The following is a 20,402-nucleotide window of genomic DNA, read 5'->3' as shown; positions in this document are numbered from 1 at the left end:
AAAAAAAAAAGAATAATGCTGCTATGAACATTTATGTACAGGTTCTTGTATGGACATATATTTTCATTTATCCTGAGTATATACCTAGGAGTGAAATTGCTGAGTCACACGGTAGCTCCATGTTTAACCATCTAAGGAATGCCAGACTGTTTTCCACAGCAGCTGCGCCATTTACACTCCCACCAGCAATGTATGAGGGATCCAACTTCTCCACACCCTCTTCAGCACTTATTGTTTCCTTCCACTCTTGCCATTGCTTTGTGCTCATGTGCTAAATCAGCTCTATCTTCTAACTTACTAGTAATCTCTTCCTCAGAGTTCATTATACTATTCAGCCTTCCTCTAAGGTTTTCCATTGAAAATATTCAATTTTTTAATTTTTAGGGTCTCTGATTGTCTTCCACAATAGCCTGTTCTTTTTCATGGGTATGATTATCTTCCTTTATTCCTTTGAGGGTATTAATAATGTTCACTAAAAATATTCTGTTTGCTTTAATGACTCTTTTATCTTAGGGGTTACCCTTTGTTGAGCTGGTGTTTCTATTTATGGTGGCTTTTTTTTTCTTCAGATGTTTTATGATACTTTGATTCTAAGGTTCTCTGTTAGTCTATGAATGTGATCTGAGTGGAGCAGTCTACCTCAGTGATTTTAGGAGAGGGGATGACATCCCACTGTGTGAGTTTTGCCAATATCTCTTCTGGAGGTAGGAGATGGGTTCCTAGGTTCTTTCTTTTTTCACTTTAAAATCTCCCTAGCTGATTCCTTCCTTCATCATAGCTTCTGATACTATCTGTAAAAGAGTAATTTCCATATGTTATCTTCAGCCCTAATCTCTCCTGTGAGCTACTGATGCATATATACTCCTTTTCTTCAAAGCATGTATCTCATTTTGTAATTATACATTCATAGTACCATTATTTGGTTAATGCCCTTCTCCTTTCACTGGACAGTGCATTTGATGAAAACAGAGACTGTGCCTATTTTTGATCATTGCTGTGTTGCCAGCACTTAGAGTGTGGCATATATGCTTATAGGTACTTGCTGAGCTAATGAATGAATTAGGAGAAACAGCTCATGTGTGAATGACCCTGTGGTGTCTTGGAGCAAATGGCTCTGAGTTGAATCCTGGCTCTGACATTACTAGCTATATGTACTAAATGTTCAATACAATGCTGGCCACTATAATCACTCAGGAAACGGGACCTTTTCTTATTATTGTGGTCTGGTGTTTGCTGGCCCAGTGTTACTGCTTAAGGATTTCCATGATTCTGTTGCCTTGAAGGCTTGTTGTGGGTCTACATGATGGATGGATGGCCCTGTCATCTGGCTTCATCTTCAAGAGGCTGGGAATCCTGAAAGCTTTGTCAGGTCTCTAACTGGTTAGCCCAGCAGGATAAGGATGGGCTGGCTGTGGGAGGACATCTTCACTCCCTAACACCAGGATTATTAACCTTGGGGCAAACCTCCAGAGTTCCAGGGAAATGTCTTTAACACGTGGATACCTTTGCACTGTAGAGTCCCTCCTTGTGGGAAAAGAAGTTCAGCCTGTAATCTTTCTTGGAGCCAGACAGTACATCAATGTAATCAAGGCCTTTTAAGGTGACGCTTAGATCTGGCCTCTCTGGTTTCACCATTTCCACAATGACCCGGAATCTGGGACACATGAAGAGAGGATAGAGAAAATGAAACCATTTGCCCAAGGAAAGGAAGGAAAGGTGCTATCTCTACTCTTGATTTTATGATAAGCACGTGGGTCCAGGGTTCTGGTCCTTTGTCTCTAACAATAACAATAACTACCATTTACTGACACCTGTGATGTGCCAGCTACTGAGTCAGTGCTCCAAATGTGTTAGAGGCATTTAACCTCACAGTGTCTGTAGGAGACACATATAACTATCACCCCCATTTTACTAATGAGGAAATAGAGGCCAAGAGCAGGAAACATGTTCAGGTCACATGACTAGTTATTGGTACAACTAGGATTCAAACTTAGGTCTGAGCCCTTATCCACTATGCTAACTGGTGGCCTTCAGTAAGTAAGCTTCTTCTCCCAGGCTTTGGCTCCTTCTCTGTAAAAGAAGGGGACCAGGCTGGTTGTCAATTCCTCTAGCCCTTGTATTCTACTCTACTCCCACTGCAAATAAGATCCAAGGGACATCCTTCTCTGGCCAGTGGCTTAGGTGATAAGACCGAGAACTCAAGAATAACCATCATGATTATCATTTTGATAATAATAATAACATCTAACATTTATTTGAGCACTTATTTTATGTCAGGCACTGTTCTAGGAGACTTAAGGAATCAGTTATTCATAGATAGCACTGACTGTCTGGAAATTTAGAGTTCAGACAATGCTTGGTTACATCAGGGAACTTTGCCTCTGATTCTTTTAGCCCCTCAATGTCTCTAGAGGCCCTGACCATGGGAAGGGCCAGGCTAGACAGTAGAAGTCCTCCCTCCATCTCCTCCATCCCAACCCCTAGCCCCACTCTCTCACCTCTGGGGCTTATTAAGCCAGTTGGTTATTGGCAGGAGTTCAACATAGGGTGTCTTACATGGTACTTCACGGTAGATACTGGCCACGGCTTTGGGGAGCTCAGAAGTCCCATGCAGCATATATAGCCAGCCAGTCCCATCTGGGAGGGGGAAGAAGAGGGTGCCCTAAGGAGAAGAAGAAACGTGGTCAAAATGGCACAGAAGTTCCTTTATTAGGTACCTCTTAGGCGTAGTAGTGACACAGGATTAATAGAGGCCCTTGCATAAGCATAACTCTTGAAATAAGCTTGGTAGCATGTTTTAAGAGTCATAAAAATGTTCATATGTATTTGAACCAGGAACTCTACCCCAGGCAACTTAAGAGTCTCATGCTCTATTGATAGAGCTAGCTGGGTCACCTTTCCCCAGGGAACTTAAAAATCCCTTCGGAGGAAAAAGCTACACACACACACACACACACACACATATGCATTAGAACCATTTATAATATTGATGAAAATTTGGTAGTAATAACTTTAATATTCAACAACTGAGGAGTATTACATAAATTATGGAACTTTCATTCCATGAAATATTAGGCAATCATTAAACATGATTACATCACAAAGACTAGTTAAACAGAAAAATGTTCATGATCTAATGTAAAGTAAAAATAAACTGAGTGCAAAATTAGGTATTCTATGATGGCAACTATGACTGTATTTGAATAAGGACTGGTAGTAAAGATAGGAGAAAACAGTTCTTGGGGTGACTGGCTGATTCAGTCGGTAGAGCATCTGATTCTTGATTGCGGGGTTGTGAGTTCAACCGGACCCTGGGTGTAGAGATTACTTACAAAGAAAGTAAAGCTTAGAGGCACCTGAGTGGCTTAGTTGGTTAAGTGTCCAACTTTTGATTTTGGCTCAGGTCATGCTCTCATGGTTCGTGAGATTGAGCCCCACGTCCAGCTCTGCACTGACAGGGTGGAGCCTGCTTGCAATTCTGTCTCTCTCTCTGCCCCTTCCCTACTCTCTCTCTTTCAAAATAAATAAATAAACTTAAAAAAAATACAGCTTAGAAGAAAAAATTCTTTCTTTAGGGTGGAAGATTATGGCTTCTTTTCTTTTTAAAAGTTTGTTACAGTGGCGATGATGCTATTTGTACAATTAGGCTAAATATGAATTACTTGATGCTTAGTCCAGGACTCTGTTCAGAACTGAGCCCCTTGTTCCAAGAAAATCCCCTGTACATGAAAAAATACAGGCAACAAGGGAAGTTTTGGACTCCATAATCTGCATTATTCCCCATTGTTCCAACATGATTCGTGGGGTTCTCCTCACCTCTCTTGCATGACTCCTCCCTCCAACCCCACAGTAAAATCAATAGGGAGTGGCGGTGGGGAGCCTCAGCCTACCTGATGTTTGCGGTTCTCCAAGTTCATGGTGCGGGGTCTGTAGGTAATCTCATAGGGCTTGTTTTGCTGATGGGGCTCCAGGGTGATGAACTCTGGCCCCTCCCAGTGCTCACCCTCAAAGATGGGGTGCAGGTTCCAGGTCTGGTTGGTGCGGTTTGAAAGCATGATGGTCTGAGTGTGTTTGGAGCGTACCTGGCAGGTGAAATTTACCACCTGGAAGAAAACAGACATCTGAAGTAGGTAGTGAAATTTACAAATGAGGAATTCAAGGAAAGGTTTAGGCTGGCATCCATATTTGGGAGTATAGCAATGTTTTTTTTTTAAAGGCCAAGAAACTGGATGAGATTATCAAGAAGTTAAGTGTTTTTAGATAAAAGAAGAAATTTAAGAACCAATTCCTGACTGACACACTCCAGTGTTAAAAAAAAATCAGAAGAGGAGATGAGAAGGAGCATCTAATAAGGTAGGAGGAAACCCAGGAGAGGGTGGCATCCTAGGGACCATGTGAAGTGTTTGAAGCATCTTCCTTCAAGGGACTTGTTCAAGGTATCAAATACTATCAACAGGTCAACAGCTGAGAACTGACCACTGACAGTGTGGACAGTGTAGCACTGTTGGTAAAAAGAGTCAAATAGATCAGTGGACAAGGACAGCATTCAGCAATAGACACCTGCACATATATGGTTAAATGAGTTATGACCAAGGTGCAGAGGCATTTCAGTGGAGAAAGGATAATCTTCAACAAATGGTGCTAGAACAACTGAATATCCACATACAAATGATAAAACAAAATGAATTTTGATCCATATCTTATGCTACATACAAAAATTAACTCTAAACACATTAAGATCTAAATGTAAAATTTGTGCCCTGAATATATGAAGAGCTCTCAAAACTCAATAATAAGAAAACAAACATCCCAATTAAATATGGACAGAGAATTCAAACAGGTACTTCAACAAAGATGATATATGGATGGCAAACAAATACCTGAAAAGATTCTCAATGTCATTAGTCATTAGGGAACCACAAATTAAAAGCCACAATGAGATACCACCTTATATTTATTAGAATGGCTAAAATTAAAACAACAGGTGGTAACAAGTGTGGGCAAAATGGGATGCAAGTGGAAATATCAGACATTGTCGGTAGAAACACAACCACTTTGGAAAAGAGTTTAGTAGGTTCTTTAAAAAGTAAATATATACCTGCTTTGTGCCCCAGCCATCTGGGCATTTACCCAAGATAATGGAAGCATATTTTCTTGCCAAGATTTGTACATACATGTTCATAGCACCCTGGGTGATTCCATTTACATAATTATAGAGATGGAGATCAGGTGTAATTTTTACCATAAGTGATTTTTTACCGTAAGTGGAATGGAGTCTACTGTTAGGTTTCTAGGGACAAGGCTAGCAGAAGGTTAACTCAAGCCCACTCCCCCACTCCCAACTTTTTTTTTTTTAATGAGAGAAGGGGAAAGTGTTTACCCTTTACTTACAGTGCTTGTAAGAGAATTTGATCTAGCCAAATATGTCAGAGAAACCTTCCTTGAGAATGTAATGCTTGAGTTGAGAGCTGAAGAATGAATAGGAATTAACTAAATGAAGAGGGGAAATGAATATTGCAGCAGTGGGGAAAAGGATATGCAAAGGCCCTGTGGTGGGAGGGAGCAGGTCTGAATGTTTGACGTTGGCACCGAGGACTGTTTGAACAGAGTCACTTGTTTCTAGAAGGCCCAGCTGAATTCAATTGTGGTGTCTGCTGGGCCCACTCTTGCCATTGGCACTTCTGTGGGCAGCAGCTACTGACCTCTCTTACTGAAGGTGGTCCCACGCAGACTCCAGATAGGGTGAGGTTCAGAGGATTGCCTCCATGGATGAAGCAGAGCAAGTTTTTATAGAGACTCTCCTTGCCCACCTCAGTGGGATGGTAGGTCACTTCAAAAGAGACCTCCATGCCTGCAGTGATGTAGCCTTCCTCTGGGCTGATGGAAAAATGGGGCTCAAATTTTTTGACATCCCATTTAAACCTTTTCCAAGACAAAAGGAGACAGGAAAGACAGTTTACTAGTATCCTGGGGTGTGCTTAATGCTGCTGAGATCAAGGGACTTTGCCTAGGCTTTTAGCTGAGAGGTTCACCCCTTTGAATACTCCGTGGGATGTGGGCAGAGCAAAGGCGGATGGAGTCAAGAGCTAGCTCACTTCTGGGTAAGACAGCTCAGCTGTCTCTCAGACCTGAGCAGGGTGGGAAATGGCCGCATCTTATCTTATATTCTGCAAGTGACTCGTCGAGGAACATGCACATGAACACGCTAACACATGTGTATCCGAGATCACACAGCCAGGAAGTGCCGGGGCTAGGACTGGAACCCTCCCAAGGCCATGGCTATAAGCACCCCCTGCATTGCCTCTCAGGTCAGATCCAGGAGGGCAGAGGCAATGCCTTCAGGTGAGAGATGCACCCGTTCTTGGGGGCACTCTTAGTCATCCCTCTGTGGGCCATCCCTCTGTGCTTCCAGCCACACCCTCGGGGCACTGTCCACACTGAGGTCTGGGTGAGGGGTGTCTGCACAGCTATGGTGGCATGCCCGAGTCGTGACTGGGCCGGGCACCTGCTAGCCAGAGGGAAGAGCCTAGAGAGGAGAGCAGTCAGAGGTATACTTGTGTTCTAATCCCATCTTTCTCACCTCTTAGCCATGTGACCTCAGGTAAATCACCTGACCTCCTTGAGCCTCACCTTCATCTGTGAAATGAGGACAATATACTACTACCTCTCAGGGGTCTGGGGTAATTAAATGGGAGCTTATACGTAAGAATGCTTAGCACTGCACTGGCACAGTGTAAGTTCTAGCTGGATGCATGATTTTGGAAAAGTAGTCTCAGTTGTCTCGTCTGTAAAACGGATCAACCATAGAATTGTTTTGGTAATAAGCAAAAGGAACCATGTAAAGGGTGTATAACATGCACCGAACTAATCTTCTCTATTGCATTAATTTTTGTAATCCTGGCAGCCGCAGTCACCCTAGCAGGGCCACGTCCCATCTTGAGGGAGGGGAGGGGCTGTGAAAGGGAGGGGAAAGAAAGAAAAAGTGGCTACACTTGTAAAACAAATATCCAGTCTGAATCCAGGGCAAATCCAGAGTCAAGAGAGCTGTGTTTGGCCTTGGGTAGGGATGCCACTCTCCTACCTTGCACCCACGTCACCCGTGTTCAACATAAGGATGCGACGCGTGGCTTGTGTCTGATACACGACTGGCCCGAAGGGGAGATGCTCCTGGTCCAGGGAGATCTCCAGGGCCTGGCAACAGCCGCTAAGGAGGAAGAGAGGACGCAGAAGCCCCATGCATTCCATGAACACCTCCTCAGAGAAGGGAGGGATGCGTTTCTTTGGGGCAAAGATGACTTCCAGCTTACAGACCTCTTTGGGCTTCAGAGTGATGTTGCAGGATGGTATTAAGGTGATGACCTGGGCAAAACAGCAATGAGACTCAGCAGCTGAGGGCAGAGGGCATCTGAGGCTTCTATTTCTGGGTCTTGCTGTTAGGGCTGCAATAGCCCAGGGGTCAAATCCCACTCTGCTCTCTCCTGACGGCTGTGTCATCTTTGCTAAGTTACTTAAACTTTCTTTGGCTTACTCTATGGTGAAGATTCAGATCACCTATATAAATGTGTGGCATGTAATAGCCATTCGATAAATGTTAATTTTTCTCTCCAGCTCCTTGCAAATGACCCCTACTCTCTGGTGCAGGAAATAGTAAGATAAGAGGAAATAGAAAACACTTAGCGCTCCTGTGTTTTTCCAAGGAGTGCTCCCTGGGTTCCCTGTACCACACTTCCCACTGTGCTCTTTAAAATGCAGATTCAGGGGTGCCTGGGTGGCTCAGTCGGTTAAGCGTCCGACTTCAGCTCAGGTCACGATCTCGCGGTCCGTGAGTTCGAGCCCCGCATCGGGCTCTGGGCTGATGGCTCAGAGCCTGGAGCCTGCTTCCAATTCTGTGTCTCCCTCTCTCTCTGCCCCTCCCCCGTTCATGCTCTGTCTCTCTCTGTCTCAAAAATAAATAAAAAACGTTAAAAAAAATTTAATTAAAATGCATATTCACAGGTCCTGACCCATTCCAACTGAATTTTGGGAGAGCTTGGAGCTCACATCTTCAAAAGTGCCCTGAGTGACCCGTGTCTTCTAAAGCTTGAGAACTCTTGCTTAAATTCGTATGGTTTTCCCTCCCCCCGCCTCCTTTGTCCTGGTAGAAATCAACCAAAATCAGCTTTCAGGAAACCGAAGCTCCTTCCGGGCTCGTGCTTCCTGGGGTACAGGGTGTTGTGTGGTCACCAGCAGGTGGACTGTGGCAGCAGACAGTGGGCTGGAAACCACGCAGGGACAGCAGTCTCCGTGAGCTCTCCAAACACCACGATGTTGGTGCCAGTACAGGTAACGCGTCACCTCAAGAGGCAAAGGCGGCTCAGCCCAACGGTCAGGGGCCCTGACCCTGCGGCACTGAGGATTTTGATTTGGATGAATGAGGAAGTGGAAGCAAGTCTGCCCTCTGTCTTTGGCCAGCACCATGGGCCCTGGGATGAGGTGCCACTGGCTCTCTTGCTCTGGCTAGCTTCCCCAGCCCATTTCTCTGTGTTTGGCAATCCCTGGACGGTCCACAGCACCCCTGCCTACACAATCACACCTAGCTTTCTAAAAGCACAGACCCCCCCCCCCCCCAAGCACACGTAGCTCTGCCTGCCAGCACACCTCTCCCCAACCTGTCTGCCTGGAGACACCTTTCCATCCCCAAAACCCAATACAGACCTCCCGCCCTATGAGGCCTCCCACAGCCCCCCGCTGTCGTCTGAGCAGCCCCTCCCAATTCACACCCTGCCTCTGCAGTTTCTAGGCTGTCCTGGAGTTGTTTCCGTGTCAGTGACCCCCAAAGACTGTGAACTCCATCAGACCAGTCAACATTGTGTTCACCTTGCTACAGATTGAATTGTGTCCCCCACTCCACCGGCTGACAATTCATATGTGAGTGGCATTTGGAGATGAGGCCTTTAGGGGGTAATTAGGGGTAGATAAGGTCACGGGAGTGGGATCCTCATAATGGGACCGGTGTCTTTGTAAGAAGAGACACCAGAAGCTTGATCTTGTGGTCTCTCTGCCAGGTGGGTATACAGCAAGAAGGTGGTCATCTGCAAGTGATTATTTCTGGGTGTGAGATTATGGCGAAAATGTTTTTCTTTATGTCTTTCCATATTTTTCAAGCTTCCAACGATGAGGATATATACATTCATTAGAATCCAGATCTACCAAATCCCACCCCTTTCTCTTTCATTCTGTTGCCTTTTCGAGGTATGCAGCCTCTCTAAGCCTTGGTGTCCTTATCTGTAAAATGAGAATGATAAGAGTACTAGCCCTATACTGTTTTTGTGAAGATGCTCAGAGGTAGCACGGGGGAAGCTCTTAGAATGTCCTGGTGCATGGTAGACGCCCGAGAAGTGTGAGCTGTTTGTGTTGCTAGCACAGTCATCTAGTCACCCATGTCACTGGGAAGCATAAGAAGCCCACTGGGAGCCCTGGGCACCAACCTTGGGTTCCTGGAGTTCTGGAATCGAGAACAGGACTGTCTGGCTAAAAGTGAGTGGGGCGTGGCTATCGTTCACGATGGAAACGGTTTTTTTCACAACCTGTCCTGGCAGGACAGCTCCCAACTTTACAATCCTATTGACCGGATCTAGGACTAAAATCTGTGGAACCAGAAAGAGAGGAGAGAGGGAGGGTTCATCAGTTCCTTGAAAAAAACTATTATCATACACCTATCCTGGTGAGGCAATGGTGGTTCCTGTCAGTGTCCTGCCTTCTTCATATGGGATGGGCATTCACTCACCTGGTAAACACGTGCATACAATATCCACTAAGCAGCTACATAATCACAACTGGATGAGGAGACATGATGGAAAAGCTCAGGGTACTGTGAGAACATATTGCAGGGTCTGAGCTGGCTGGGGGTTCTGGGGCCGCCTCCCTGGGGAAGGCATGTCTACCCTGGGAGCTAAAGGAAGGGTGCCATCTAGTCTGTTTGAGTCAGGGTGGGCATGGGGTTGGAGGCCACCCGGGGGAGGGGGGGGGGGAGACAACAGCCTGTGGCAAGGCCCTGAGTCAGAGGAGTGGCCCAGGAAGGCCTGTGGCTGGGAGAGAGGGGCACATTGAGAAGACAAGTTTGGAGGTGGTCAGGGATTGTGCTGGGAGAAGTGGGAGGCCAGCGAAGCATGGAGTGACCCAATTAAACGTGTGTTTTGTGATTGCTCTGGCTTGCTGATCTGTGGGGTGGGCTGGACAGGGACAGGTGAGGGCCACACAGACAAAATGGTGGAGGCAGAGGTGGAAGAGTAGACACGCTTCCAAGTCCTCATCTATGGCACTGATCAAAATGTTGGCCTGGATAGATCAAGGTCAGGCTGGGCCTCGCCCTCAGGATGGCATGGACACACAATGAGCAGCAGCCAGTCAGGCAGTCACTAAACGGCACACCCCCTGCCCCTCAACTTTCTTTATATCCAGCCCGCATGTTTCTATGGTGTCTAAAAAGGTGAGAGTCTCCAACAGCAGCCTGTGCTTCTGGAGGTCAGAGAACACATTTAAGTCCCCTCCAGATTTCCCCCAAAGTACCTAGCACAAAATGGGTGCAAAATGAGTGAGTGACAGAAGGAACAAGTGAACGGATCAGTGATATCAGAAGAGACCCCATCTCTGGCTTGGGTACAGACAACACCAGGTGGCAATGTCTTGTCATTCCTCTAGCTTGATGGGAAGGCTGCCAGGAACACACCCCTCCCACCTTCTCAGTTGCTGAAATGTCCCATGCATTCCTGAGCATCTTGGAAGGCCTTTAGTCTTCTAAAATCTCCTATTAAAATGCAAATATACCAACCAAACAGACACCTTACATGTTTACCAGACACTGGGGAGAAAGGGATTAGCAGCAGGACTTTCATTAGGAGTACCAACTTAGAAGAAATGCCCACAATCAAATATAATCCTGGGATCTGCACCTGGCTCAAGAATATCAATCAATGTGGCATTAAAGAAAGATGTTCCACAACTGAAATGTATGTCTGTGTGTATATCTAAAACGAATTGCTATTCAAAACAGATCTTGTCTATTAAACGTGGAAACAAAACATGCCCTAATGTGAGAGACGGACATGCTTGGGATTGTGCATCTGACAGTCTCAAACTTTTCCAAGAAAAAGATGTTTCTCCAATGCCTGTGATTACTTGTACCCTATGATATAGTAAAGTTTGATATTGAATACGGTCTATGGTTCACTCGAGTCAGATTTGACAGGCCATCCTTGGGTTGGACTCGCTGGCCTCTGACAACGCAGCTTGGGGGCAGGACAGGTGGAGAGGGAAGAGTGGGAGGGGCAAAGGTGGCTGGGAGGGCAAAAAGGCATGGCTGCCATGGCTGAGGATCTCCCCAACTGTCTCGTACCTTCATCTCGGTGCCTTTCCCTTTGATTTCAATTACTTGTTGTGAGAGCCCGTTGATTTCAAAGGGGATGAGTTCTCGATAATTGATACTTTCTCGAGGATAAAAGGTGATTGGAATCTCCAGTGTCTTTCCTGGCTTTATCACATCAACATGGAAGTTCACCTCGAGGTATGCGGTATTGGCGTATAGACAGTCTAAGCTAGAGAAAATCAGGAGGAAGGTGTGTAAGTTAGAAGGCCCACGTATTTCCATTTTGTCTACCAAGTAAGAGGGTTCCAGTACCAGCCTGTGCTGGAGGTCAAAAAACACATTTAAGACACCCAGAAAGACTGATTCTGTCCCCTTGTCTCTGTGAGCTGCTTTCCTGCCCTGTTTCACTGGAGCTATGGAAGAAGGGACCTCAGCAGTGATCCAGCCCATACTTTCCTGGGCATAATCAAGTTACTTACCCCAAATCACACCCTGAGATTCTGGCAGAACCTGGCCTCAAACACAGAGTCTCATGGCCCTTCGCTCAAGGTTCTTTTCACTCTATTTATCCTCTTTCTTGAAAAGGCCACTCATGGCTTTGTACCCTCTTATAAGGAAGTGTTTCCTAAAGTAACTGGGTGGTGAAGCACAGAGGAGAGGAGTATATGTTCCCGATTCAGACACAGGAGTTTGGATCCACGCTCTATCCCTAACTAGCTGTGAGAACTTAGAAGAGTTACTTAGCTCATTTGGGTCTCTGTTTCCTTATCTGTAGAACTGGGTTGCTTGGAGCATTAACAACCTCATAAGGTTGTTTTGAGTATTAAATGAAATAGAGTGACTAAGTCAGTACTACACAGAGCACAGAGGAGACAGTCCATAAAGGTGAGCCATTCTTATTGTCACTAATTGCTCAACCACATGGGATCTTCAAAGATCATGTCTACTCTGGTCAACCTGTGTGTAGGAAGGCCCTAGGGTTCTCCATTACAATACTTTCTTGTCTGTCTTCCAGGTATTTAGAGAAGGAGTCCAGCTAGGCCAATAAAAAGAACTTAATGCCTTCACACAGGACTCAGATTGAATTAAATCATGCAGGGAAGATTTTTAATTAGCATTTAAAATCACATGACACTCTTGTTACTCACTATTCAGGATAATAGTTATCATCACTGCAACAGTAGCAGTAGCAGCAGATAACCATAACCGAGCATTTGCTATGGTCCAGGCACTATTCTAAGTACTCTCTCTAGATGAACTAATTTAACCCTCCTAATAGCCTTGTAGGGGAGGAGCTATTATTATCCCCCATCCCAGGAAAGGAGAGGTTAGACCATGTGCCCCAGGTTACACAGCTAGGGAAGAGTTGGGATTTGAACTTAGGCCTGTGCTGTCCAATATGGTAGGCACTAGACACATGTGGCAATTCAAATTCAAATGAATTGAAACTTAAAAAATGAAAAATTCAGTCTCTTAGTCTCACCAGGCATATTTTATGTACTTATAGGTTGCCATACTGGATAGCACAGATGTGTAACAGTTCCTTCCTTTAGGAAAGAGCTTTGAGGAAACACAGGTCTCCGGGCCAGTCTCTGGAAATTCTGTTTTGATAGGTCTGGGATAAGGCCCAGAAACCTGGACTGGAACATTCTACATAGGGATGGTGCAGAGAGGCTGGATTTTAATCAAAAGACTTAGGCTCAGTATATATCTGTCATTTATTGCGAAGTAATGGCCTGAGGAAGTCACTTTTTAATTCTCCAAGCCTCGGTTTCCACCTCCGTTACATCTGGCATTGCCCTCCTCACTTCAAGATTTTCAGCAGAGTAGCTCCTGGCTACCCAAGTGTCAGTATTAGTGGTAGGGAAAGCAGACGCGGGATTCATGCCCAACTGGGTTTGACTTTTCCCATAATCTTTCTTTTTTCTATTTTGGCAGGACTTCACCTATGTGGAGGCTGTAGAACCCACAAGGAGCTACAGAATCATCTGGAAGCTCTGGAAAGTCTGCTTACCTCATGGGTGTTTCTTCCTTGTTGGTGACAACCAGCATTTGTTTGTATGGGGGCATGCCAGCTTGGTAGATGAAGCAGGTCCCAAAGTTGTAGCTGGTGAAGGAGAAATGAATGGCCGGGCTCACAGCACAGCCCAAGATGCTGCATGTAAACTTTGGGCCGTGGCTGACCTGCAGGCGGAAATGCAGGTGGAGGGTGATTAGAGGTGTGAGCAAAGGACTCCTCAGGTCCTCAGGTGAAGGAGGAAAGTGGTCAGTGCTTAAAAAAAATGGGTCCCAAGACACCATCTGTAGGGGTTCTGATTCATAGGTTAGAAGTCTGTTGGCCTGCAAAGCACCTGCTTCCCAAGGCTTCCTCATTAACAGGACTCTGAGTAGTTGCCAGGGGACCTAGGTGAAAATACCCGAGGTCCTATCCTTCCTTGCCCCCAAGGGTGGTCATCAGACACAGTTCTGGTCATCAGGATGTAAACAGAAGAAGACAAGAGGGTGTCCTATTTTGAATACAGAGGCAAAGTCTTGCTGGGAAAATTTGTCTGTTTACTTGTTTGTGTTTGCCTTTGGGCTCTTGCCTCGTGTTTCCATTCTGAATGCAGACATGGGGTTGCAGGTGGGATGGCCACCTTGTGACCAGGAAAGGACAAGAATGAGGTCAAAGGCCCATATGTCAAGGGTGAAAGGGTGGAAAGTTAGAATATGGGTCACCTCTGAATTCTCCATAAGATGATACACATGCCTGAGGGGACAGGAACTTACTCTACTCTTCAAAAACTTTTTATAATATGAAATTTCTTAAGTTGATAATTGATTTAAAATGAAATATCCACTACTCATTCTAAACATCATTAGAATAAACATAATAGTCATTGGTACAAGATTTCCTAAATGACTTCATAAATTGAAAAACAGTTTCTTATTTAAGGCTTAGGCTTTTAAAGTCTTTGCATTTGGTGACTGATTCCCTGAAAAGGAGTAAAATTGACCACCTTAAACTTTTATGCCAAGTAGAGCAGGAAGGTACTATGATGTGTGATGTTTCTTTTTGCCGTAAGACACAAATGTTCTGAAAAAAGTTCTGAAAAGGGATGGCACTTCTCAGGGAAGATGGCTACAAGCCTGCCCCCGAGTTCCAGGCTCAGAGTTTTACAGCTTTGCTTTTTTCTAATTGAAAAAAAAAAAAAGAACACAACTTTTTTTTAGACTGTGCTATGACTTAATGTCCATCTAAATTATGGAATGGCTAGAAACCGACCTTCATTCCAATTGCTATACCTCCTGGTTAACTGTCAGTTGCCTTCTTCTTAAGGATATGAATAAAAAGACAATGTCTTTTAACTCTGTTGACTGTTGCTTTTGCTGTGCAGAAGCTTTTGATTTTGAGGTACTTCCACTTGTCTATTTTGTTTTTTGTTGCCTGTGCATTTAGTGTCATATCCATGAAGCCACCGACAAACTGTTGTTATGAACTTCCCCCCGATGTTTTCTTCTAGGAGTTCTATGGTTTCAGGTCCTACAGGTCTTTTGGATCTGAATATCCAGTTTTCCCAGCACCATTTGTTGAAGAGATTCTCCTTTTCCATTGTGTATACTTGGCACCCTTGTCAAAGATCTGTTGGTTGTGTATGTGTGCATTTATTTCTGGGCTCTGTTCTGTTCCATTGGTCTATGTATGTGTCTCGATGCTGGTACTGTACTATTTTGATTTTGGTAGCTTTGTAATATAGTTTGAAATCAGGAAGTGTGGTGTCCCTAGCCTTGTTCTTCTTTCTCAGGACTGATTTGGCTATTTGTGGTCTTTTGTGGTCTCGTATGAGTTGTAGAATTGTTTTTCTGTTTTGTAAAAAAAAAAAAAATGCCATTGGGATTTTGATAGGGATTGCATTAAATCTATAGAAGGCTTTGGGCAGTATGGACATTTTAATAATATTAACGCTTCCCATCCATGAACACAGGATATTTTTCATTTGTTGGTGTCTTTAATTTCTTTCATCAGTGTTTTATAGTTTTCAGTATACAAGTCTTTCACCACCGTAGTTAAGTTTATTCCTGATAATTTAATCCTTTTCCATGGATTAAATGAAGTTGTTTTCCTAATTTTATTTATTTTTATTTTTTTATTTTTTAAAATTTACATCCAAATTAGTTAGCATATAGTGCAACAATGATTTCAGGAGTGGATTCCTTAGTGCCCCTTACCCATTTAGCCCACCCCCCCTCCCACAACCCCTCCAGCAACCCTCAGTTTGTTCTCCATATTTATGAGTCTCTTCTGTTTTGTCCCCCTCACTGTTTGTATATTATTTTTGTTTACCTTCCCTTATGTTCATCTGTTTTGTCTCTTAAAGTCCTCATATGAGTGAAGTCATGATTTTTGTCTTTCTCTGACTAATTTCACTTATCATAATACCCTCCAGTTCCATCCACATAGTTGCAAATGGCAAGATTTCGTTCTTTCTGATTGCCAAGTAATACTCCATTGTATGTATATATATATATATATATATTATCTATATATATAATACTCCATTGTGTGTGTGTGTGTGTATATATATATATGTATATATATATACATATATATATATACATATATATATGTATATATATATATCCCATACTTTGGCTATTGTCGATAGTGCTGCTATAAACATGGGGTACATGTGCCACTTTGAAATAGCACACCTGTATTCCATGGATAAATGCCTAGTAGTGCAATTGCTGGGTCATACGGTAGTTCTATTTTTAGTTTTTTGAGGAACCTCCATACTGTTTTCCAGAGTGGCTGCACCAGCTTGCATTCCCACTAATTTTCTTTTCAGACAGTTTCTTGTTAGTGTACAGAAAAGCAACTGATTTTTGTTTGTTGACTTTGTATCCTGCAACTTTACTTCATTATTTTATTAATTCTAAGAGATTTTTTAATGGAATCTTTTGGGTTTTCTACATAGAAGATCATGCTGTCTGCACACAGGGATTTTATTTTTTCCTTTCTGATTTGGATGCATCTTCTTTCTTTCCCTTACCTAATTGCTCTGCCTAGGACTTCCAGTACTCTGTTGAATAGAAGTGGTGAAAGTAGACATCCTTGCCTTGTTCCTGATCTTAGAGGAAGAGCTTTTAGCTTTTCACTGATGAATATGATGGTAGCTGTGAGCTTTTCATATATGGCCTTTAGTATGTTGGGGTACTTTCCGTCTAATCCTAGTTTGTTGAGAGTTTTTGGTGATGAATTTTGTCAAATGCTTTTTGCCACTTCTATTGTGATGCTCATGTGACTTTTATCTTTTATTCCGTTAATGTGAGATATAACATTAATTGATTTTTGTATGTTGAACCACCCTTGCTCTGAGGGATAAGTCCCACTTGATCATAGTGTATGATCCTTTCAGTGTATTGTTGGATTTGGTTTACTGGTATTTTATTGAGGATTTTTACACCTATGTTCATTTGGGATATTGGCCTGTAGTTTTCTTGTGGTGTCTTTGTTTGGTTGTGCTATCCAAAAGAATTTAAATCAGAATTTTCAAGAGATATTAACACTTGTTAATGTTCATGTTTGGTGTAGCACTATTCATAGTAGTCAAGATGTGGAAACAACCTAATTGTCCTTCGATGGATGAATAACTAAAGAAAATGTGGCATATATACACAGTACATCTATTTTTCTTGAATAAATGCTCCTAGGATTGTTGCAAGCCTTTGGTTGATTTTGAGAGTTCTAAAAAAGTTGATTTTGCTGGTTTTTGTTTGTTTGTTTGTTTGTTTTTGGCGGAAGAACACCATAGGACACAGCCATTACTGTGGACATCACAGTTCCTTGGTTTTTCATTCAATAGCTTATCTTGGAAAATGTTATACATATTTTGTCTCTCTTGCTTCCTTTCCATCTCCCATCTGTCTCCCTTGTTCATTTTAATGGCTGCATGGTATTCTAGTGCATGGATGGTGAACCGCTTTTCAACTGCCACTCACCAGGCACCTCAACTGTGAATGAGGCCTTTATACTAGAGATTATGGGACTATCTCCAACACAACCGCTCTCCAGGAGCTTCTGGCAGAGTGGAGAAGACAAGGAGCACACAGGAGAACTAATCCTTCAAGACAGAGTGCTGTGAGTGCTTCCAGTGTCCGGCAATATTAAATGGTCTCACCTTGATTCTGAGTTCCAGGCCCTTCAAGACACACTTCTTAAGTGGTTGGAAAGACAAGGTGGCGTGCACACTCTGCCCCACATCCACACTGCCATCAATGGGTGAAAAGTCCAAGTACTGCAGCAGGGCTTTGGGGCCAGATAGCTCTGCCTGGAAGCTGAAGCTGAACTTTCCAGTGTTGATAAAGCTGAGTTCACACTGAACACATTCATTCAACTCCACCTGAGAGACAGAGAACAGAGTAGTATATGGAATGAATGCAACCATGGTTCCATTCTCTCGGGTCAGGATACATAACACGTTGGGGGAAAATATCCTTTGGGAAATAGGAATGGCAGACGATGTTAGTGAGTTGAGTATCCTTAGCTTAATATGGTCAAGTATTCCAGCCAGAGCTATGAGGTGTTGGGGGCCTCTCATACCTGAAGAGTACGATAGCAATTTAATTCTTAGACCTCCCTTGGTAATCAAACATCCTTCCTGTACGTGTAATACAAGCATTGTTTCCTTCCCTACCATCTCTCTACCCCTGAAAAATAAAACAAGAAATGTTTTCACATTAAAACTATATATATTTGGAGGATGGAGCTGCTCCTGGCATGTTTCTGTTCTCCTGGTCTCTCTGGCATTTGAAACAGTGAGATTCAGCTAACATTCACTTATACTGCTCTTCCCAGCTTGAGTGGACACACACACACACACACACACACACACACACACACACACACAGAGAGAGAGAGAGAGAGAGAGAGAGAGAGAGAGAGAGAGAGATGTCAGTGCTCTCTCACACTCTTACCTCATAGAAGTTGATAATGGTAGTCTGGTTGGGAGTCAGGAGAGTAATCAAGCCAGTCCTGTCCTTGCATTTGACCTCTGCATTCATAGTGTAGCCCTCAGCCTTGACATTTAAAGTCAGAGGGTGGGCTTTCTTTTTCACATTGCAGATCAAATTAAAGTTCACATCTCCTTCCTGCTTTGGTGTGAAGAAAATATCAATTGGGAACCTGGTTGGGGAAGAAGACAGCAGATTAGCTGACTAGGCCAACCTGCTAAAACCTGCTAAAGACTATGAGCCCAGTGGATTGGCACACACTATGAGGAAAGAGTATCACCACCTCAAATTATGATGAGTTTTGAAGGTTTGCCAGACAAGGTAGGGCACTGCCTTATGAGTTCACAAACATAGTAGATATCAAGGAAAAGAATATAAGCATGAGAGAAAATATTGAGAAAAAGGGCTTAAAGTTCTCAGGGCTTTACAATTTATCAGGAAAATGAACAATGAGAAATAGTAGGACAGAGATGGGATTGTTAACATTAATCTCGACATGCAGCAGCACTCTGAGGAAAACTTATCCTCCTGGCAGGCCTGGAACCCCTACTACCTTGGGAGGGTGTAGTCCTGGGGAACCTTTTCTTTACCTGGACAGTGGTGGGATCCAACCTTCCATGGGACATATGACCAGGTTGTTGCTGAAACCTTCAGAATATCGGGAGTTGTCTTGGAAGGCAAAATGGAACCCCTGCTCCTCCTTGTTGATGATATGCACGGTCTCCCTGGCTTCTCTGCCTGAGGAGGAAACATCAGCCCTCAGTGAAGACCTCATACCTGCTCCTAAAGTATCTGGGCAGATACTGCTCCTCAGGCAAGAGGAAACCTCCTTAGAAGAAATCCTTCACCTTCTTTTCTCTCTTCTCCCAGGCTCTTCAGTCTTTGACCACCTCTCTTCCTTCCTTCTGTTCTACAAGTGACCTTCCCACCCAGGAGGATTCCACTTCTTCCTTCTAGAACTTTACTCTATCAATGGCCTGCTCCTGCTAGGTGGCTCCTCTGCCTTGGTCACAGCTGTCCTAGGTGATTCTGATGATACTATTTTCTCTCCTTGTTCCTTTGGACCCAATGCCTTCCTAATTTTGTCAATGAGGGCCTCACCATCCCTAGTAGGCCCCTTAACTCAGTCCCAATCTTTGTAAATAGTCCCTGCATTGAACTCTTTTGCATCAGAGCTCAGGAATGTCATGAGGGTCCTGACAGGGCCCTAATACATCTTCTGTCACTATCTTGCCTTTTCTTACTTTCCTTGACTATTGTACATTTGTTTTTTTCCATATAAACTTTAGAATCATTTTATCCAATATCCCCCCACCCCCAATCCTTTTGGGATTAAGGTTGCCAGATTTAGTAAGTATACATATATTTTTTAGTATAAGTATGTCCCAAATATTGCATGGGACATACTTATCCTGACATAAAAAAAAACCCCTACTCATTGTTATCTGAAATTCAAAATTGACTGTGCATTCTGTATTTTATCTGGCAACACCAGTTGGGACTCTGATTGGAACTTGATTGCATTTGCATTTATTTTTGAGAGAACTGGTAAATGTTCAAATCTTGTTTTGGGAGCATTTAAATAAGATTTTATAGTTTTATTCATATAGATCCTGTGCTTTTCTTGTTACATTTATCCTTAGATATTGTATAGGTTTTGTCAATATTGAATGGATTTTTTTTGTTTCTGTTTCTAGGTGCTTATTGCTAAAAGAAAGAGAAACTATTGATTTTTACATAATTGTCTTGCATCCAGTCACTTACTAAATTATCCTGTTGATTCTAGTGGTTTGTTTTGCTTTTCTCTTGAGCCTCTTGAGGTTTTCTATGTATGAGGTCACCAGAACAGCAAATGAGATAGTTTTGTCTCTTTTCCCCTAATGTTTATGCCAATTACTGAATTTTCTTGTTTTATTGTATTTGCTAAACCACTAAGAAAGTATTCAATAATAACAAGCATCTTTGCCTAATTCCTGATTTTAACTGCAGCAGTTTTAGTAGTTTATTACAAGATAATATTTGCCTCTTAATTTTGGTTAGTCTTCTTTATTTAAGTTTCTCCCTC

At 43.3% G+C, this 20,402-nt stretch overlaps 1 protein-coding gene across 4 annotated transcripts in view; it reads right to left on the bottom strand.

Annotated features, from left to right (window-relative positions):
• The window catches only part of LOC121009765 (hydrocephalus-inducing protein homolog), a 240,648-nt gene that overhangs the window by 15,365 nt on the left and 204,881 nt on the right, over positions 1–20,402 (bottom strand). For 2 of the 4 annotated variants that reach the window (XM_040443058.1, XM_040443059.1), the window contains 11 exons: positions 18,928–19,075; positions 18,302–18,509; positions 17,506–17,727; positions 13,359–13,528; positions 11,375–11,573; positions 9,468–9,626; positions 7,082–7,359; positions 5,703–5,922; positions 3,891–4,103; positions 2,499–2,662; positions 1,504–1,654 (listed from right to left, as the gene is read on the bottom strand). In XM_040443058.1, coding sequence (XP_040298992.1) covers positions 1,504–1,654; positions 2,499–2,662; positions 3,891–4,103; positions 5,703–5,922; positions 7,082–7,359; positions 9,468–9,626; positions 11,375–11,573; positions 13,359–13,528; positions 17,506–17,727; positions 18,302–18,509; positions 18,928–19,075 — 2,132 coding nt within the window. Of the gene's footprint in view, positions 1–1,503; positions 1,655–2,498; positions 2,663–3,890; positions 4,104–5,702; positions 5,923–7,081; positions 7,360–9,467; positions 9,627–11,374; positions 11,574–13,358; positions 13,529–17,505; positions 17,728–18,301; positions 18,510–18,927; positions 19,076–20,402 lie in introns of those variants that run through there. The other 2 variants (XM_040443060.1, XM_040443061.1) reach the window with 2 other exon arrangements.

Source organism: Herpailurus yagouaroundi, unplaced genomic scaffold (assembly GCF_014898765.1).
Source record: "Herpailurus yagouaroundi ecotype Mexico unplaced genomic scaffold, PumYag 190, whole genome shotgun sequence".
Classification (NCBI taxonomy): Eukaryota; Metazoa; Chordata; class Mammalia; order Carnivora; family Felidae; genus Herpailurus; species Herpailurus yagouaroundi.
This window is presented reverse-complemented; position numbering and strand designations above follow the sequence as displayed.